Source organism: Nuphar pumila, chromosome 1 (genome assembly GCF_984573655.1).
Source record: "Nuphar pumila chromosome 1, dmNupPumi1.hap1.1, whole genome shotgun sequence".
In the NCBI taxonomy this organism is placed as follows: Eukaryota; Viridiplantae; Streptophyta; class Magnoliopsida; order Nymphaeales; family Nymphaeaceae; genus Nuphar; species Nuphar pumila.
Window position 1 is genome coordinate 36,673,165 of NC_143249.1, and position 20,315 is coordinate 36,693,479.

At 37.0% G+C, this 20,315-nt stretch overlaps 1 protein-coding gene across 2 annotated transcripts; it reads left to right on the forward strand.

The window, feature by feature from the left end:
- Nucleotides 1-1,539: 1,539 nt before the first annotated feature.
- LOC149848696 (OVARIAN TUMOR DOMAIN-containing deubiquitinating enzyme 6-like) lies at nucleotides 1,540-20,093 on the forward strand. Of its 2 annotated transcripts, none has more exons than XM_090012189.1 (8): nucleotides 1,540-2,416; nucleotides 2,682-2,843; nucleotides 9,506-9,583; nucleotides 10,104-10,182; nucleotides 10,296-10,441; nucleotides 15,643-15,708; nucleotides 17,944-18,121; nucleotides 19,712-20,093. In XM_090012189.1, the coding sequence occupies exons 1-8, from the start codon at nucleotides 1,700-1,702 to the stop codon at nucleotides 19,951-19,953; spliced, it is 1,668 nt and encodes a 555-aa protein (XP_089868315.1). In that variant the 5' UTR covers nucleotides 1,540-1,699; the 3' UTR covers nucleotides 19,954-20,093. The 2 variants fall into 2 exon arrangements, with proteins under 2 accessions (XP_089868315.1, XP_089868325.1); XM_090012199.1 differs by lacking the exon at nucleotides 19,712-20,093 and adding an exon at nucleotides 18,892-19,027.
- Nucleotides 20,094-20,315: the final 222 nt, after the last annotated feature.

Sequence of the window (20,315 nt, forward strand, 5' to 3'; positions counted from 1 at the left end):
CAAGCTTCACTACACTCCCATCACTACTTCGTTGCTTACTATACCGACATTCCATATATTATGTCTTACTCTTACTCAACTTAAAACCTCTTGCTTCCAATGTCTGTCTCCATAATTCTAACTTAGCATTAACCCCAGCTCTAGACTCATCAATCAAAATAATATCATCAGCAAACAACATACACCACGACACATTTTCTTAAATTGATCTCGTAAGCTCATCCATCACTATAGCAAATAGGAAAGAGCTTAAAGCAGATCCTTGATGTAACCCAACCGTTATAGGAAAATTGGTTGTCACCCTTTCACAAGTGCGAACATTGATTACTACTCCTTTATACATATCTTTAATTATACTAATGTACTTGAGAGAAACACCTTTCTTCATCATTGTCCACCAAAGAACGTCCTTATGTACTCTATCATATGCATTCTCCAAATAAATAAAAATCATATGCAAATCTTTGTTCCTCTTTTTATATCTCTCAATAAGTCAATAACAAATAAACATAACTTCTTATTCATCTTCTTGATGTTGTTGTTCAGGCTTCATGTTGGTGCCTTAAGGTGCAAAGAGCCTCGCCTTCAAGGCAATGAGCCCGCCTTTTTGTCCTTCAAAGCACGTTTTTAATAACACTGATCTCCATGAGTTATGGAAATATGGCGAAAGACAAGCTAGGGTTAGAGGGACCAACAGCCACCCCTGTGTTGTGTTGAAGATAGAGTTGCTAGAAGCATTTTTTTTGTGAATTGTATCACAACTCCATTTTGAATACAGTGTTTTGGCAACACCACTACTCTCAAACAACAGAGTGCATCGGGGGAAACGTTGACACATCTCGGATTCAAGGCTCTCTCAAACAGAGCCTTATTAGAGTCGGATTCCAATTCCTGATCCAAACACACCACAGAGCCAGGGCGAGAACCCGGATACAGGCACATAATAAGCTGCTTTAGTATACTAACCCTAGTTTTAAGGTTATTAGGTAATAAGATTCGTAGCCTCCGAGGGGGCAGGGGTCCCTCAGAGATTTACGCAGCCGACACGACAATCGTAGGTAATGAGACCCACAACCCGGACTCACTGGGTCCGATCCATTTATTTCTTAGTGGACACGTCGAGGGGCAGTTTTGTCATAGAAAAAAAGTAGTGGCATTGTGGTAGATTCCCGCAGAACCAGTAGCGTCCGCCACGCCAGAAAAGCACGAGTCCCCATCTTTTCTGCCCAAAACGGACCTCCTCTCTGCTCTGAGAGAAACCCTAGATTTCTGTTTTCTGACGTCCCAAGGGGAGGGAATTTTTCGGTTCCAATCCTGCTTAGGTAAACCATTAGAGGGAAAACTTAGGGGTGTTTCTTTTGCATTCCTCTGAAAGTTATGATATTTCGTCAAACAGCCGAACTTTGTAGGCCTAATTTCCATGAGGATAGATGATTTAGGATAGCGGGAAGGATTTCCGAGGTGAATTTTAGATTAGGGCTTCGGTGTTTTTTGATCAGGAATTCGGGGTTTTTCTTATATTGTGATCTCATGAGAATTGATAGGGGGATGCAGAAATGGGTAATTGGTGATCAGGATTTGCCGGGCTGTGAGAAATCGGTCTACCGAGGGATCGGCATCACCGCTCGGAAGGTCCGAACCCGCGACAAACGTGTGATTGGTGACCTAGTGCACGCGTGAGGTTGGGGTTTAGGTCAGGATGACTCGTATATTGGTTCAGCGCGGTTCTTCTTCGAACCGGTCCTCGGTGCCCGGCAGTTCCTCTGCTGCTTCTGCTCCCACGCCGCCCCTGCCTTTGGCGCTCTCGTCTCCGTCTGGCCCTGTTAAGGAAGACGAGCCGGGGAAGGAGGTTTGTGAAGTGAGGACGCCGTCGGATGAGGTCGGCGATGGTGGTGGCAGCGGAGATGAGAAAGCTCAGAAGATCAGTGATTTCTTGCAAGATGGTAGTCATGGAAACAGAGCTGAGGGTGCAGGAGATGAAATTTTGGTGGTGGGTTCGGAGAAATCAGATGAAGATGCAAGTGCTAGTTCAGAGTTCAATTTGGGGCAGGCGATGAAGGATTTTGCTGGGGTTCAGATTGCTGCCGAAATGTCTGAATTGAATGAAGATTCCTTTTCTGGAGGTGTTGGTTCGTCGCAACTTGTTCAAGGAAGCTCATATCCGCCGCCCCCGCCTGTCCCACCCCCACCTCTCCCACCCCCCAAGCCTTCTGCAAGTTTTGGTGCAAGGAGGACAAGTTCAGGTGGTTTTGTGAGGTTTGGTTCTTCTAGGAGGTCCTCAGGTTGGCCAGTTGTGCCGGCGAGGACCTCACCTTCAGGGTCCCGGCCGACTTCTCCAAGGGGTCACGTTGATAACGAAGGTTATAACAGCTCAGATGAACAAGGCACTTGTTTTGGCACCTCCTATGATGATGCGGTAAAAGTTCCCATTTTTTCTATTTTGATATTAATTTTATTGGTAGTATTTCTCTGGATTTTGTTGCTGTGTACCATATAGATGTTTGTTTAGTTGATTTTGGAAACTTTTTCAGAGCCTGTGAGAATTTGTTCCTTGGCATAAAATTAATCATTTTACTGTTTCAGTACTTCTGAAAAAAAATTGCAGTGGATTCTCTAAATTGATGTTGCCTGCAATTCGCTTCAAAATTTGAATATAACACTAGGGTTCAACAAAATTTCAGGAAAGAGAGCGCCAATTTGAGTTGGAAATTAGAAGAGTAAAGGGCCTGGAAGTGAGGAGAATGGTAGAGGATGGAAACTGTCTTTTTCGCGCTGTTTCTGATCAAGTTTATGGGGATGCTGAAGTATATGATCTTACTAGGCAAATGTGCATCGATTACATGGTAAGTACATATTTCTCTTTGAAACTTTTAGTCTTGAGTACGATATAGTCCCTTAAAAGTGAACTCATTTTGACAAATAGTTAAACCTGTTGCTTTAAATGACTTAGTAGAATTGATGGTCTTTTGAGAAGTGACTTGATATTATTTCCTTTTATGCTTCTCTTAGCATTACTGTCAGTTTAGCTTCGGGTATAAAATTCAGTAAGCCCACCTTTAAATGAAGTTTAATCATTTTGGTTCCATGCTGCTGGGATTTAACAATCATGCCAGTCAAATGTAATTACTGATTAGTGTTCTTTTCCAAATTTTATGTTGCTTTTACCGAAAGGGTAAAATATTTCACTAGGAAAATAGAAGTGGCATATGCAACAAGTAGAGAGGAGAAGCCTGCGATAATATGGATCATCTGATACCTACATTTGGTATAAATAAGCAGGATGTGGAAGGTTGAAATTGTTAAAATGTATTGTGTATATATATGTTGTATGTAAACTGAAATACCTATCAAGGGTATGCCAGTCATTTCACATTGTAATAGGGATCTGCCCATTAGGGGCTGAATATATTTTTTTTCTGTATTTTTTTCTTTCTTTTTTTATGTTTTATTTAAAGTATGACTGTTGGGACAGCCCAACTAGACGTTGGGCTAGTCCCAACGGTCATATTTATGACTACTGGGAGCTAGCCCAACCTCTAGTTGGGTTGCCCCCTTTGCTCTCCTTTGTTCCTTATAAATAGGGTTCTTCCCTACCTTGTAACCAATGCTTTTCTAAGCATTATAACTCCTTTGTGAGTTTTATTATGAATGAAATGTTATTATTTTTATGATTGTTGTTCTTGCTCTTGTGCCTTAATGCATGGTAGTGCCCATAGTGACTCTTTGTATTGTCCCTTAGTGGACTTGTGCATGTACACTTTGTATTTATGTTCTTGTAAGCCTTTGGAGGCTATTGTTTTGTTTTTTCGCATATTTCATTACATGGTTTCAGAGTCAAGAAATTTTTCTTAGTATTTTTGGGTCTTGGGATTCTTTGGTTCGAGTTCGTGCTTCGTGATGATCCGTGTATGACTTGGATTAAAGGGAGATGCTGACCAAGGTTGTCAGTTGAGGAAGCGAGAAGCGGAAGCGGGAAGCGGGAAGCGAGGCACTTTCAAAATTTTAGGAAGCGGAAAGCGTGGGACGACTTAGGAGCGAATCAGGAAGCATCTCGGAAGCGACCTAGGAAGTGAACCGGAAGCGACCTAGGAAGCGAGGGGGAAGCAAAAAAAGAGAAAAAACAAAAACAAAAACAAAAACAAAAACAAAAATAAAAATACAAAAAAATGGGGGGAAGCAAGGGGGAAGCACGCTTCCCCCAAAAAAAGCACGCTTCCCCAATTACCTAGGCATTTTCGGTAACTTTGATCCTGACCCGGTATCTATCTTAAAACTTTTTTCTTGTGTTGTCTATCTCATGCATTATGCATGAGAAAGCACTCATTTTTCTTATCTTTGATAAATTATTTGTTATTTTTTTATTAAAACTAAATCTTTAAATACTTTTCAAATTCATTGTTGGATTTATTTTTATTAATTGTTTTATAAGATTTATAATATTTATTTGCTTTTGTGGAATGATATTTATATATGTGTATGTTTTTATGAAATCTAATTTGAATCTTAGGTTTCTTAAACTGTCTTTATTTAATATACATATATAATCTAATATTCTTGAGCATGTGTTTTTGGCACTTATGCTTTATTCGAGCACTTCATGGCTATAAATGTCAAAACATGTTCTTACATATGATTTCAAATTTATTGTGTTTTTTGTTATATTGGACTTTTTCTTCTTTAATATTGTTAAAGTTTTTAAAATGAGTTGAAATATTTACTTTAAAATGGTTTTATGTGTCATTCACAAGTATGATTTTATGAGATTTGCTTAAACTTGTGTTTGAATTTCTTTCTTTTTTCTTTGATGTATTCTTAAAGATTATATGTGGTTGGGGTCTTAGTGATCATGGATATCTTATTTAAATAAATGATTTTTCATATTAATATATGATCCTTGTGTACTTGTGATTGTCTTACATACATATTGATGAATGAGTTTGTCTATTCCTGCATAAGGAGAAAAACTTGTTCTTTTATGAGAATTATCCACTCATTCTTGTGGAATTTATGTTGAAGGTTTATGAATGCCTTTTAAGTGTGTGTTTTTAAAATTATTAAAAATATTTATGTTATTATGTGTTCTTTTGTTGTGCCTTGTGATTATGATAATTCTTAAACTCATGGCTCTTTGATGAACGCTATCTTACATGTTTTTCTACATCATGTTACCTCACATGAGTCTTAAGTGTTATGCTTTTTGTATACTTGTGATATTCAATAAATTATTATTTTTAAAATTGTGAGCCTTCTTGTGTGTATCTCTTGGTGGGTCCTGTGAGTGTGCTCCTTAGAGAACATTTTTTTTGTGTTTGTCCACTTAATATTGGTGGACATTTTGGTTCGTGATTGAAGGCTCATTGGATCTTTTGTAACTGTACCCTTTGTGGTTCACTTTTGTCCTTGTCCATTTTGTATCTATTGATGGATATTCATGTTAAAGTCTCTCATTGGTGGCCATTTTATCTTGTCATATGATTGCATTTATTGCATGTTCTTTTCTAAATTTATTTGAGGGTTTCACTTGATTTAAATTTTTTGTCAAATCTGTTCTTGTTCCTTGGAATGTGTTTTTCAAGGTTTTCCTATTTGCCTCTTTTTATGGCTTTGTTAGTTCATCACTCTTCTTTCGATACATCCATTAGTTTTTGTTTGGCCTTATTGGGGTGAGTTGTTTGCACTTCTGTGTTGTGAAACCAGAGTGGTTAAGGTGGGTATTGTGTGCATCTTTGTCTTCTTGTCAGTCTAGATTGTCAAATGTTTTGGCTTTTACTGACAATTGATTGACCTCTGGTTCTATGAGTGTGTTGTATCACTCATTTGTTTTTTGTGCACCTCGATGTTGTGGAGCCAGAGTTAGTTGTTGAGGTGGGTTATGTGTGCACCTCTATCTTCGGGTCACTATAGATTGCCAAGTTTATGGATGTTGTATTGACACTTGTCTTGACTTTGATTGACAGTTTATTGGTCTTTGGTTCTATGAGTGAGTTGTATCACTCATTTGTTTATTTGGTCTTTATTGTTTATTGGATGCTCGTATTGATTTTTGTTAGTAATGGCTCTATTGTTATTCCCTGTGACTATCTTTGGTCCTTATAGATCAAATCTCATTTTTTTGCAAAATTTATTGCTTTGATTCGAATATTGTTTTCAAATCTTCTTGCTTATTGACATTATTTTGTCTTCATTACAATATATTTGCCTATCTTGCTTTATCCACTTTTCCCTCTTTTTTGAGTGTTTTTTTTATGGATAAGAGATTTTTGCTTATCAGTTTTACAATCATGGTTGTGGTAAGTTATGTGCACCCGTTGTAACTGATATTATTTGTGGTTTTACAATCATTTATAAGGTGAGGGATGTGCACCTCTTGTGGTTGTAGGTGGTTTGTATTGTCAGATAACCAGTATTGTTGGTGCATGGTCATTGGAATGGTTATTGCTGACATTTGTGATTGATCTCTTGTCCTATGTGCTAATACATTTGAGGATTTTGAGTTGGAGGTCAAAGAGGTAGTTGCTTGTGGTGCTCAAATTGGTGTTGAGATTTGCAAATATCATTCATTTTGTTATGTTGAATTTTTAAAATCTTTCTATGAAATTTCTAAACTTTTACTACTCGTTTTCCCTTGTATGAAAACATGTTTATTGATTAAATTTCATGCATTTTGTGTGCATTCACGCCCAATAAAGATTATATTTTTATCTCTTGTGTTAGCCCTTTGTGTATTGTGCCCATAAGTGGCTTTTGTGATTGTGCATCTTGTAGCCCTTTAGTGGCATTGTTTTGTGAATCTTGTACACCTTGTTTATGTGTATTTTATTGATAAAAATAGTTATTTTTAAGATTGTTGTTTGGCCCGTTAGTGGCCCTTTGTGCTTGAACCCATTTTGGGTTGCGTCAGTAATCCTTTTGTTTTTTAAGAGTGAACTCTATTGGGGTTTGCTTTGTGTGATTTATGAGATTGCTCTCATTCATTATTATGTGCATTAAATATGCTTTAATTGCATGTTGGATATATATGTTTCATATTGATTATCTTGTTCACATTGTTGTATGCATGAATTTAATTAACTTCTCTTTTCTTGAGGGCTCTTTTGAATTGTTATATTTTATATGTATGTTGTCATGTTCACTTAGTATAAATGATGATTTGTTATTTCATTTGAAGTGCTTTTCTATAACTTTGGGATATTATTTATGCATCTCTTCTTGATAATTTATATGTCCTTTAGTGATCAAATTCTCTTATGATCAATATTTATGTTTTCTTGAAAAATATATTAATTTCGGGTTTATGACTGTCTAAATTTAATTTCATAAAAATTTATCTTTGAGGTATGCTCCTCTTATCTTTCTTAATGATTGTCTAATGTTTCTAAAATCTTAAAATTATTGCTACGTTGTTTGAAAATACTATTTGAGTGTTAGTTCTTGTTCAAAATATATATATTTATTTTGAAATTTTATAAATATTTGGTTAGGATATCTTCTGTTGTGTAGTTGGAACATTTGTTTTGTTCTCTTTCTCTGTAGGTTTGTAAAGATACTATGGGTTTAGAAAATAATTCTATTGTTGATGCATCATAAAGATGGAGGTAGCTGATGCCCGCATTTGGAAAAGATTATCATTGAAGACTTGGATCCTTCCCTATGTTTCTTTTTGTTTTCAAACTTTCGGTATATCACACCGTAAGTTTGAGGGAAAGTGTTAATATATATATATATATATATATATATATATATATATATATATATATATATATATATATATATTCATTTTGTATGTAAACAGAAATAATCATCAAGGGTATTTCAGTCATTTCACATTGTAATAGGGGTTGGCCCATTTGGGGCTGAATATATTTTTCTGTATTTTTTTCTTTCTTTTTTATGTTTTATTTAAAGTATGACTGTTGGGACAGCCCAACTAGACGTTGAGCTATTCCCAATGGTCATATTTATGACCGTTGGGGGCTAGTCCAACCTCTAGCTGGGTTGCCCCTTTGCTCTCCTTTGTTGCTTATAAATAGGGTTCTTCTCTACCTTGTAACTAATGTTTTTCTAAGCATTCTAACTCCTTTGTGAGTTTTATTATGAGTGAAATATTATTATTTTTTATGATTGTTGTTCTTGCATGGTATTGCCCATAGTGGCTGTTTGTATTGCCTATGTTGGCACTTTGTATTGTCCCTTAGTAGACTTGTGCATGTGCACTTTGTATTTATGTTCTTGTAAGCCCTTAGAGGCTTTTGTTTTGTTTTTCCGTATATTTCGTTACAAAAATTAGATGCTTCGTCTTCAATCATTTTCCTGCTACAGCATCCAGAATCCCTGTCTGAAATAGTCAAGAAATAAAAGTAGTTTTATATTTTTGCAACCACCACTAGTCAAGATATTCTTACAAAAGCTTTAAGAAACTCTTGGACATAAGATGTATCTAGAAAATCTGATCCTTATCTGCAGCAAGTTTTGAAAACTTAAAATGGCCACTATGCATAGCTTCCAATACAAACTTCTTGATTGTCTGTGGTAAACTCATGATAACTGTCAAGTAGTTATCATGATGATCTTTCATTCTCCATTTACATAAAGTTTGTTTCCATTTTCGTTGATCCCTTTTGTTTAAGTGAAAATTCAAATTTGGTTTCTTTAGTGAAACTATTTAATTATCTTCAATTGCAATATTACATCATTTAGTAGACTTGATTTTTCTCAATAATTATCATGTTAAAATGTTACAAATTGGTATCTTGTGTGGGTTCTTTTTGCTGGAAACACATAATTGTAGCCCATGTATCCATTTCAAGCATGCCTGAAAGAAATACTATTTGCTAGCTTGCTAGTGTGTGTGCTGTCATTGATGCCGAGTGAATGTGTGATTCGGGGGAGGTGCCGTGCATGTGTGTGCACATGAAGTGAGTTTTCTCAATCACAAAAAAAAAGAAAAAAGATGAAGCCTACTGCAATTGGTTGTCACGTGACACAGTAGCTTCGTAGATTGCTTTCTTTTTTAATGACCTTAAACCTTTATTGTCATGGCCAAACATCATTGGTTCTTAGAATATGAAAAGGTGTTATGCCTTTTGCAACTTAAGTGATGAAATGCTTTCTGCAGGATGTTAGTGCCACTATATGTTAATCCCCTTTAGAAATATGTTCTGTTTTGAAAATTTGTACTTTTAGGGTGTGTTTGCTGGTGCGTCCAAGATTGAATTGAACAACAGAACATAACAAACAAAACGCATGTTCTGTAATAATTGTACTACATCCTGTGTTTGTTCAACTGAACAAGAAGCTGTGTTCATTGTGTCCAGTGTTTGATTTTTATGCTGTGCGGACAGCTTGGGGTTTGGGTTGGGTGGGTTTGGATTGTATGCCGCATCTGTAGTTTTGGCATGCTGAATTGTTTGAGAATCTTTTTAGTACAAGTGATGGGCATTTTTGTTATTTACCTTTTTCCTTTTGAGAGAGCTATGTTAATGATTAACTACTTCTGTTTCTTCAGGAGAGGGAAAGGGATCACTTTTCTCAGTTTATTACAGAAGGATTCACATCGTATTGTAAGAGAAAGAGGAGGGACAAGGTATACACATCCACAAAGTTTTGAAGACATCATCTAGACTTTTGTTCTATGAACCTCAAGAGTTAGTAAACCACATGTTCTTCATTGTTTTTTGTATGCTTCAGTAATTTCTATTATTCAAGTTGTATTCTAGCAGTTACTTTTCTTGTTGCTTGTTGTGCATTGGAATTGGGAAACTTTTTGCATGTGTTTTTTCTTCTAGTATTGGATTATATGCATTAGGTTCTTATATGGACAAGAATTTTTTTTATTCTAAACAAATAACTTGATGTAGTATTTGCTGAAGTAGTTAACATTTGAGTGGTGTAAGTTATTCTAAGCTGAAGAATGAAATTAATGACTCACTATTTGTGTCGAGTTTCATCTTTAGTGTTTTTTTTGTGAAGTCAAAGTTTGTTACATTGAAACTGTGTTTAGATCAGTTCTCATGTGTTCACTTGCTTGTGTCTGTGTCTGGTGTTCATGCATGCACATCTTCACTGTAGTTGATTCAAATCGCTGATTTGTTTTTTGAAAACAGGTCTATGGCAACAATGTGGAAATTCAGGCTTTATCAGAGATGTATAATCGTCCTATCCATATATATTGCTACAGTACAGGTGCCATTATTCTCCAGAATTCAGTGATATTCATTTAGCTGTTACTGTACAACTTTGCCGAGTTTCAAAATATATGGCAAATTACTTAACAGTTTGATGATTTTGGAACTCAGAACCGATAAACATTTTTCATGGAAGCTACAACACTGATACACCACCAATACGATTGAGTTACCATCATGGAAATCACTACAACTCTCTTGTTGATCCACGTCGGTTAACAATTGGAGCAGGCCTTGGATTTAGCAGTCTTCAGGGGGTGAGTCATGTCAAATAATATGTATTTTTATGGCATGTATTTTATGGTTTTCTGTGATAGAAAGCCTTGTATAAGTTCTCTTCTATGTCACATGGGTGCGGGTGCGGCGCAATTTCAAAAATTTTGGACACGGTATATATATATATATATAATAAGTCGGCTATAGCCCATTAGGGGACACGGCTAAGATCATGCATCTTGATGTTGATAACATTCCAAGTGAGTGCCAAATATCATTCTATCACCAATAGAACTTTTAGTTTAGCTCTTTCATTTTGCTTTCAGGATGCTTATATTTCAGAGCTAGTTAGTCGGCTATAACAAGCAGCATAGGCCTTTAAAACAAAAAATTGTATAGAGAGCAGGGCACTAATGGCTTACATATACTAATTGTTTGTTTCTTGCTGTATCGTTCTTCTTTTCCTCATTATCATGTTTTGTTGCTATGAAAATCATTGCCACAAATATCGTTCTCAGTAATTTCTTGCTGTATACGTTAACAGTTGCACAGACTGTGCAATGCAGTCTGTAACTGTGCAATGCGGGACTGTGCAGTTGCACAGTGTGACTGTGCAACTGCATTGCACAGTCTGGTTATATATATATTTTTAAAATATATATATAAAAAATAAAAATTTTTATTTTTTGCCCTAAAAATGGACATTTTTGGATTCAGTCAATGTTGACCGAGTCCAAAACAAGGACGGACTCGGCCTCGACTCATTGACCAAGTCCGACTTGGCGTTGACCGAGTCCGGGCCGTGTCGTGTCGACTCGGGTGCGGCGCCTCCCTAGCCGAGTCTGTGTGACATAGGTTCTCTTGCTAATCACTTCACATTTTTGGTTTATCTATCATTTTGGCTGTTATCTTGAAAATTTGATATCAGTAGAATGTCATGACCAATATTCCTTGTTCTCATGGAAGTCATTGTATTTTAAGATTTCATCATATGTTATTGGTTTGAACTTGGAAGCTGTGACATGGAAAATCTGGTGACTCTTAATTAGAGTTTAGATGGATCTGGAGAGTGGAAATATCATTCTTTGTGTGTGTAGGTGGGTTGGGGGGGTGGGTGATGTGCGTGTGAAGAGGCCGTGGCTTTGGAATATTTTAATTTGGTTGATTCGAACACTAAGAAGATTTTGCTAAATTCTTTGAGAAATGGGTCTGAACTCTCATGGTAGACATGGAGATGGTATTTCTTAATCACATGGCTTGACTTGTAAGATTTTTTGCTTTCTGTTGTTAAAAATGTGCCTCAATGTGCAAAAAGCGTGTCTCGCCACAAGGCAAGGCCCTTTGTGCCTTGAGGCATGCATGTATAGCACAAAAGGTCCGGGGCATGCTTCTCATAGGCCTTGAGGCGTATGCCTCTGATAGATTTACAACCTGCAGGTCGTTCCACGCGAGAGAGCTGCGAAACAGAGAGAGATAGAGAAAGGAAGAGAGAGGTTGGGGAAAAAACCGATACCCTGTTGTGTTAGGGTCGGCTGCTGTGTATGCTCCTTTATATTAACCTGCTATTACAAAATTAGGGTACTAAAATACTCTCATTACAATAAAATATATTACACAATGTCATTAATGAAAGGTGTATGTCACGGGTCTGGATCTGGAGATCTATGACCCGTAACTAGAGAAAACACTTCTTTTCACCCTCCCTCAAGTTGTGCATGATCTTGAACCATGAACAACTTGCCTTTTAACATCCAAAATATGTCTTTTGTCAATCCTTTTGTAAATATATCCGCCACTTGATCTGTAGTTCGAACAAATTCAGGCTCAATCTCTTTCTCTTCTACCTTCTGTCTCACAAAATGTTGGTCTATCTCAATATGTTTGGCACGGCTGTGATGGATTGGATTAAAGGACATACTGATAGCACTCTGGTTGTCACACAAAAGAAGTGATCAAGAGATCGATTCTCCGACTTCTGTCAGTAGATGTCTAATCCAAGTAGCCTCAGCAGTGGCGGCTGCCATTGACCTGTATTCAGCCTCTGTACTGGATCTGGCAACAACCTTTTGTTTCTTACTACTCCAAGAAACCAAATTCATCCCAACAAATACACAATAGCCGGATACTGATCTGCGTTCATCTGGATCTCCCGCCCAGTCCGCATCAGAATAAATAGTGATCTCATGTGCATTTTGCCCATTTGTCTTTCGCTTATATATGAGACCATCCCCAACCGTTCCCTTCAGATACCGTAGTATCCGTTTAACTGCTTCCATATGTCTTTCACATGGTGCATGCATAAACTGAGAAACTTGATTCACCGAGTAGACTATATCAGGGCGAGTAAAAGTGAGGTATTGTAACATACCCACTATGCTACGGTACTGTGTGGGATTATCAAATGGATCTCCGTCTTGAGAGCTAAGCCTTTGATGAAGAACACTAGGAGTGCTCAAGGGCTTACGGTCTTTCATACCCGCTTTATTGAGAACATCAATGGTATACTTATGTTGAGTGAGAGTCATCTCTTCAGAAGTACTGTCGACTTCAACTCCAAGAAAGTATCGTAGTTTGCCAAGGTCCTTCATTTTGAACCTCTGATTCAAGAGATGTTTGACTTCTTCATTGTGCTCATTGGAATTACCCGTGATGATGATATCATCCACATATATCAACAACAGAGTAATTGTGTCTTGGTTCTTAAATATAAATAAGGAGTGGTCAAGAAGAGATTTCTTAAAACCATATTTTTGTATTTCAAGAGAAAAGCTGTCGAACCAAGATCGAGATGCCTGCTTCAATCCGTATATCGCCCTTTCTTCTCGTGATATGAACTCAGGAGGAACTGGAGTAGATCCATCCAGATGTCCAGAAAGATCCTGACTCCTAATGAAAGGTATGATTTGACTCTTCCAAGTCAAGAAGTTACCATTATTTAATTTTTCAGACACGAGTTGGCTGAGGAAACTTGAAGAAAGAACCGACTGGCTAGGAAGGGAATCCATGTGTCACAGTGTTAAGAGTGGGTTCAGCACAATCTACCTACAGTTTCTGTAACCTTTTTTTTTTTGCAGAAACTAAATCAGATCAATGGCTATCAGATTGCTGATTTGAAACAGAAATTTAATATCTACCAGATTTCTGATTTGTATAGGGATAGAATATTGGGTATGAAAATAACACACAAAAAAATCGTGAATATGGATTCCCACTTGATATTGACACAATGCTTCCAAGCTAAAGGAGAGAAAATAGAAGAAATGAGAGAGAAAATAGAAGATGGTGATGCAGCTGAATTAAATTAGAGCCTGATTGCGTGATTAGCTCACGCTGTGATCAAGAAAGATGAACAGGGCATATTAATGACAGGAAAAGATATTTTCAACAAGGATTTGGGTCGAAAATCTGGGCTGAGTCACTTAGTCCTCTCTGAGTTGACTCAGAAAGAGGAAAGAATGAGACTGGCTGGGTGAGATAGTTTGATCAGATCTGATTAATGTCAGATCTGATCAAGTTCAAGAAACAGAAATGAAACTGTAGGGAGAAAAAGGAAAGAATGAGACTGGCTGGGTCAGTCGTGAACCCAAAAAAAATTGAGAAACAGACGTACCTTTTTGGATCTTCAGACTTTAGAAGAAGGAATAGATCTTCAGACGTACCTTTTTGGATCGATTTCAGTTTCAACTGAAGCGTAGCTCTGATACCATGATAGATTTACAACCTGCAGGTCGTTCCACGCGAGAGTTGTGAAACAGAGAGAGATAGAGAAAGGGAGAGAGAGGTTGGGGAAAAAACCGATACCCTGTTGTATTAGGGTCGGCTGCTGTGTATGCTCCTTTATATTAACCTGTTATTACAAAATTAGGGTACTAAAATACCCTCATTACAATAAAATATATTACACAATGCCATTAATGAAAGGTGTATGTCACGGGTCTGGATCTGGAGATCCATGACCCATAACTAGAGAAAACACTTCTTTTCAGCCTCGAGGTGAGGCGTGCCTCAGGCTTGAGGTGCATGCCTCAAACTGATTAGGTCAAATGTGGGTCAAAGCCCCCGTTTGACCCAAATCTAATACGTAAAAAAAGAAAAGAAAAGAAAAGTGGGGCGGCCCGCTGGGTTAGAGCACTCCCCCCTCTCTCTCTCTTTCCTGCCGAAAGAAGAAGACGATGAAGAAAAAGAAGAAGAGGTATGTATCATCCCCCTATCTCTCTCTTGTCTCGTTCTTCTGCTTCTTCTTCCTCTCTACTTTCTTCTTCTTTTTCTTCCCTCCTTCCTTTTCTTCTTCTGTTCTTCTTCTTCCGTTCTCCTTCTTCCGTTCTCCTTCTCCTCCTTCCGTTCTTCTCATCCTTCTGTCATCATCTTCTTCTTCCATCTTTCTTTTTCTTCCCTCTTTTTTTTCCTTCTTCCCTTCTTAATGGCTGGATTTTTTTTTTCAATTAATTGACTGTATATAAAAATTGTATATGTCAATTTTGTTAGTTTATACTTTAGTTTGTTTATATAAAAATCGTACATGTGAAATTGTTACTTTCATTTGTGTAATTATTTGCGAACATTCATGTGACTGTGTATGTACTTATAATTGATTGTTAGATCGTGGAAATTAAAAATATTGTTTTGTTAAATGAAGATGTTTGTTTTTTTGTTTGTGAGACTGTAGATATGATTATTATGTGTGATTTTAGTAGTTTGATAGTGCTAATTTTTCAAACAAGCATTAATGAAAAATAAGTTTAATGTTTGTTTAGAACTTTAGACGAATTTGTGTGCATTATATGATTATGTTTAGGAATTTGATTGTTGGTGATTTTGTTAAATTTTCACTGAATGCTCATATTTTATTTGTTAGATACTTATGTAGATCAAGTTGTTGTGTTAATGTTGCTTTTACTGTTTTACATGTTACATTCATATTTTCAGTATTTATTTTGTATTTCTTATTTTATATTGGTTGTTGCTTCATGAATAAAGCATTTTTTATTTATTTGTATTTTTAGATAATTTTTAATTTTTTTTAGAAGTTTTTAAAAATACATTTTTGAGGCTTACCCTTTACGCCTCGCTTCATTTTTGGTGGAGTGCTTTGCTACGCCTCAACGCTTTTCACAACATTGCTTTCTGTTTTCATGTCCAGTTTCTTTGTTCTGGCAAGAACTAATCTGATCCCCTGTTTTCCTTTTTGTCTCTGTGCCTTGAGGTTAACTATTTCCTTCTCATCGGTTTGTGCACTTTGTAGTCAAATATTGACAAGGATCAGATAAAAGCTGCCATAAGAGCTCAGCAGGACCAACAAATTGAGAATGTAAGATCTCTTAAACCTTGGCTAATGCTATCTTTTTGCTACTGCATCCTTACGGTTGAGTCATGGCTGAAATGCATCTCTTGAACGTATGGTTCACTGATTTAGTTCTCAGTTTTAATATAAGACTATTTTTTGCCCTATCTTCTACTCATCTAAAGTGAGCGCAACAAAACTCTTAACACATTGAACTTTGGAAGCTTTCAGACATCTTTTTCATTATTGGAAGAATAAAGTTACTGTGAAAGTGAACGTCATTTCTATCATTTGTCAATGAAAAAATGCTGCAAAACTTCATTTCCTTGTTCTACTACTATTTTAGTTGCCTGATGGGGTAGTGCTTGGTTGTAGGGTATATTCTTGGCCATCTCATGCCTACTTTATTCAGTATTCACAGTCTCCAATTGAGATTACATGCTTGACTTTTAGCTGTTCAAAATCTTTGCATTACTTTCTCCTCACTTCATCAAGTTGTAAAGCTGAACATGTAACACAAGCATGCTTGAAGTTTTCTAACTGCTCGTCACAATCTGCTGGGCAATCTTGAACCTGCTGATACATAGCTTGAGTGGCATGTCCATCAGGTTCATCCTTCTTCTACTTGACTAGACCAGCCTGCTTGTCATTTGCATCACCTCAATGACCTCTCATGGCAACATTTTGACTCCTAAGAGGATGTTTGGATTCACCCTCAATCCGAAAAATTGGGACAAGTTGGGATGCTTCATTATGGAGCATAATGCAATATCTTGATCATTTCTGTTTTCTGTTTAACCTTGTTTTTGAAGCTGTTATGGAGTTGTAACTCAAATGGCTTGTCTAGCACCTCCAAAACCAGAATATCCCTAGTGAATAACCTACTTAGCCAAGGAGCGCTTTCACATATATTAAATAGGAGTTTCTAATTTTCCAACATAAAACAAGTAGTGTATGATTACCTGGAAGGAGATTACAACTCTTGGAGATGGTTTGCTGACAAGCACATTTCCCCTCTTTGTAGACCAGGCCTTACGGTGGTGAATGAGATCTCTTCAAGTGGTATTTCTTGAATTGGTTAGGACTGATAAAGATTGAGGAGTTCAGAGAGTTTTAGTCCTGGGAAATATCTTGAGAGATCTCTTAAATCAGAAAGCCTAAAACACACTATGGAGAATTTTATATTGAGGATTTCTATCTAGAAATTTTCTATGCACAATGAACTTAATGAGATGGTTTAAGAGCGTTAAGTCTGAAGCATCCAGTTCTGTAAAACGTACTTATTCCCATAGTTGTTTTATGTCCTGGATTGTTTTCATCAAGCACTTTCCTTTCTTAGTTATTGTACACTCCTTGTGCCTGGATCTTCTTTGAGATATACTGTACCATATGTATGCGGGTATACTTTAGCCACTCTTAAGGGCAAGACAATCATTGGCTGATTTTAGGTTTATGACATAGAATCTTTTGAACTGTATAAATCGCTGCCTGTTGCTGAGGTACTAAGAATCAGGATCTTGATTGCAGAGATTTTCTTTGCAGTTAAGTTTTGATGAATGACAAAGGTTATTCTTATGAATTGGAAACAGTATGTAAGTGGAGTTTTTGTTAGATGAGCATGTAGAGTATTTACTTTTACAGGATTTTTTATGCAGATGTTCTTATGCACCTATTTTGAACATTATTGTTGTTTTACTTTTGGTATGCTTATGGGAGCGATATGTGCTAAGGCTTGAACTAGCTCTTAGTTTTACCTTGAATGCTTATTTGATACTTCAGCTGCCCAGCGAGTCCTCAACTCTCTCTCTCTCTCTCTCTCTATGCATACAGATTAATAGTTTTCTGGTATCACATTGTAATCTGTTGACTGAAAGTTATGGTTAACATATAATTAATTGTCATCCTAGCAGGAACATATCACAAGTTTTGGAAATTGTTGTTTGTAGGATTCTTCTTTTGAAGCCTACGGGAAGATTTGCCGATTTCCATTAGTTGCTGACAGTCAAAACTAAAGTGCTTTATTTTTAATTGTGAATTATTCCTATTAATATGTTGTATCTCATAGAATTATGTGGTATCTGAGCATCATAGAGAGCTAGGGACCTTGGCTTTTTAGCTTTTAGTGCTTATTCCAGATTAACACATGAATAAACATTTTCTTCAATCAGTTTCTTTGGTTGTGATATGTATGACAATCTTTCGGTTGTGATATGTATGGCAATCTTTCGATTATGATATCATCTTTTATGGTTCCAATGGCAGGCACTTTTGGCTGAAGGTCGATTTTACTCGGATCTTGAGCTTACAGAGAAGGAAATTGAACACATGGTAATGGAAGCTTCACGAGCTGAATATCTAGCTAATGATAAGTTCAAACAACAGCATGCTAGTAGAGAATCTTCCACATCTTCTGGTGCCGAACCATCATCATCAGGGGCAAGTAAGTCCTCTTCACACTTATACGATAACAAAAAAATGGTTCTGCAATATGTTTAGACTGAAATTTTAGGGTTTATGATCTCAAATACTCATCTATAGATTCTATACAACAAACCCTCCACACTTTTTACATCACAGATTTTGTTTGAAACTGTTTCTCTTTGAAAATTCACACGAGGGCTTCTAGCTTGTAGAAATGACTATAAGCAAGAAGTGAGTGTCCATCTAGTGGACATCTATGTCACATGGGTGCGGGTACGGGTGCGACACGTGTGGAGCAATTTCAAAAATTTTGGACACGGGGACACGGCTATATATATATATATATATATATATATATATATATATATATATATATAAGATTGTAAATTTTAAAGCAAAACTAAAAAAGTAATTCTATTGAAGTAACAACACAAACTTACCAAAATAAATGGACAAAAATAGAGTTGGTCAAAGTTGACAGAGTGTGGATGGACTCGGCCCCGGTGTGTTGACCGAGTCTGACACTTAGTTGACCGTGTCCACCTTGTGTCCGAAGCCGCACCCGTGTCGGGGCGCGTCGACGTGGGTGCGTCAACCTTTTACGAGAGTCCGTGTGACTTAGGTGGACATTTAGTGAGTTTGATCATATGTTTTTTGGACTTAAATGAGATTCAGAGAGGATATGATAGGCTGCCTTATGTGTGAAGTGGATTAGGTCTTGTATTCACCCATTGTCTTGGTAATTTGTGTGGATGCTTTGTTAACTTAGTCTTTTCATTGGCTGGTAAGCTTGTGACAAGTCATAAACGGAGAATAGTGGTGATTCAGGGATGCAGCAAGTTGAAGGATTTTCTCGGAGCCAAAGTCTTTAGTGGATTTGGTTTGTCTTTGTAAAGGGATCTGAGTTTAATGTGAAGGGACTGATCTTATACTAATGAGTCCAATGTGGACTTGCATTTAGTTACCAACTTGACATTTTGTTTTGTTGATGATTGGCCTCTTCTTTTTTCCTTGTTTAAATCCTTGAATTTTAGATCTGAGGGATTGTATTTGGCGTGGGGCCGATTCAACCGTTGAATCTTGGATCCTCATCTTTTGAGGATCTGAGATTCATTTTTCAACTGAGGTTCATAGATATTAGGCCAGAGGAGAGGAATCTCATGTCCTTGATTCTGAAATCTGATCCCTTGGATTTGAGAATTGAGGCATTCAAATGCACCCTTCCCATTTTCTGGGTGGCCCATTGAGCACACTATTTTTCCTTTTGCTATTTCTTTGGTTTGGGATATGGAAGATGAGAGAGCTAAAACCAAGGCCAATTCTGCCACTTGCACAAAAATGGTGGTGTTTTAGCCATTTACAAAGTGATGGAGAGTTTTGGGGAAGAAAAACAGTTCCTTCTGAGGAGGCAGCAGTGGGGTTATCAAGGATTGTTTTCAAATTCAACGGCTTAATTATGAAAACAATATTTTTTTACTAGAATAAGGATCAAATGTGTAGTGTATTTTTTGCCTGAGTTTTTTGTATGAATTAAGCGTTTCTGTTTCTTCATTCCGATTCTGCAACTACACATGATAGAATGAGTCCACTGACATGATGCCTGCAACAGGGCCACTTCTTGAAGAGTCCAAGTTGGAGAGTGGGATTGATAGCAGAATCTTTCATGATACCATGCTCAGCGGCAGCATCCAGATGGTGTTGTCCATGGGATTCAGTTATTTGCAGGCTATTGAAGCTTACAGCATATTTGGTGACGATGTGGATTCTATGGTATGTTACATGCTGGAGATGGGAGGTAGCAGTCCCACTGTCGGCAGTAAAAACAGGCGTAAAGGGAAGGCAACTGAATGATGAATTGCACTTTGTGATGGTGGCTGCTGCTTGATGCATGAGCCATCACATGAATAACCGCCTCCTTGGAAGCTAAAAAGGCACCTTTTTATCATGCCAGTGTAATGGTTTATAATTAATATTGATAGATTTAGGGTTTACCTTCCAAACTGATGGGCTGATATATATATATATATATATATATATATATATATATATATATAGAGAGAGAGAGAGAGAGAGAGAGAGAGAGAGAGAGAGAGAGAGAGCTGAACATATTAGGCCCCATTTCTCATTCTGCCCCATTCTGCCTCATAGGTTTTAGGTGTTTTATGATAGATCTGAACCATTAGATGTCTTTAGCTCTATTTAGTGGGAATGGA

What these genes read in the sequence shown, in the direction of transcription:
- LOC149848696 (XM_090012189.1), top strand. Translation starts at nt 1,700, where the DNA reads ATGACTCGTATATTGGTTCAGCGCGGTTCTTCTTCGAACCGGTCCTCG. An exon ending in AAATGTGCATCGATTACATG is followed by an intron (nt 2,844 to 9,505) that starts GTAAGTACATAT and finishes CTGTTTCTTCAG; the next exon opens with GAGAGGGAAAGGGATCACTT. An exon ending in ACCATCATCATCAGGGGCAA is followed by an intron (nt 18,122 to 19,711) that starts GTAAGTCCTCTT and finishes TGCCTGCAACAG; the next exon opens with GGCCACTTCTTGAAGAGTCC.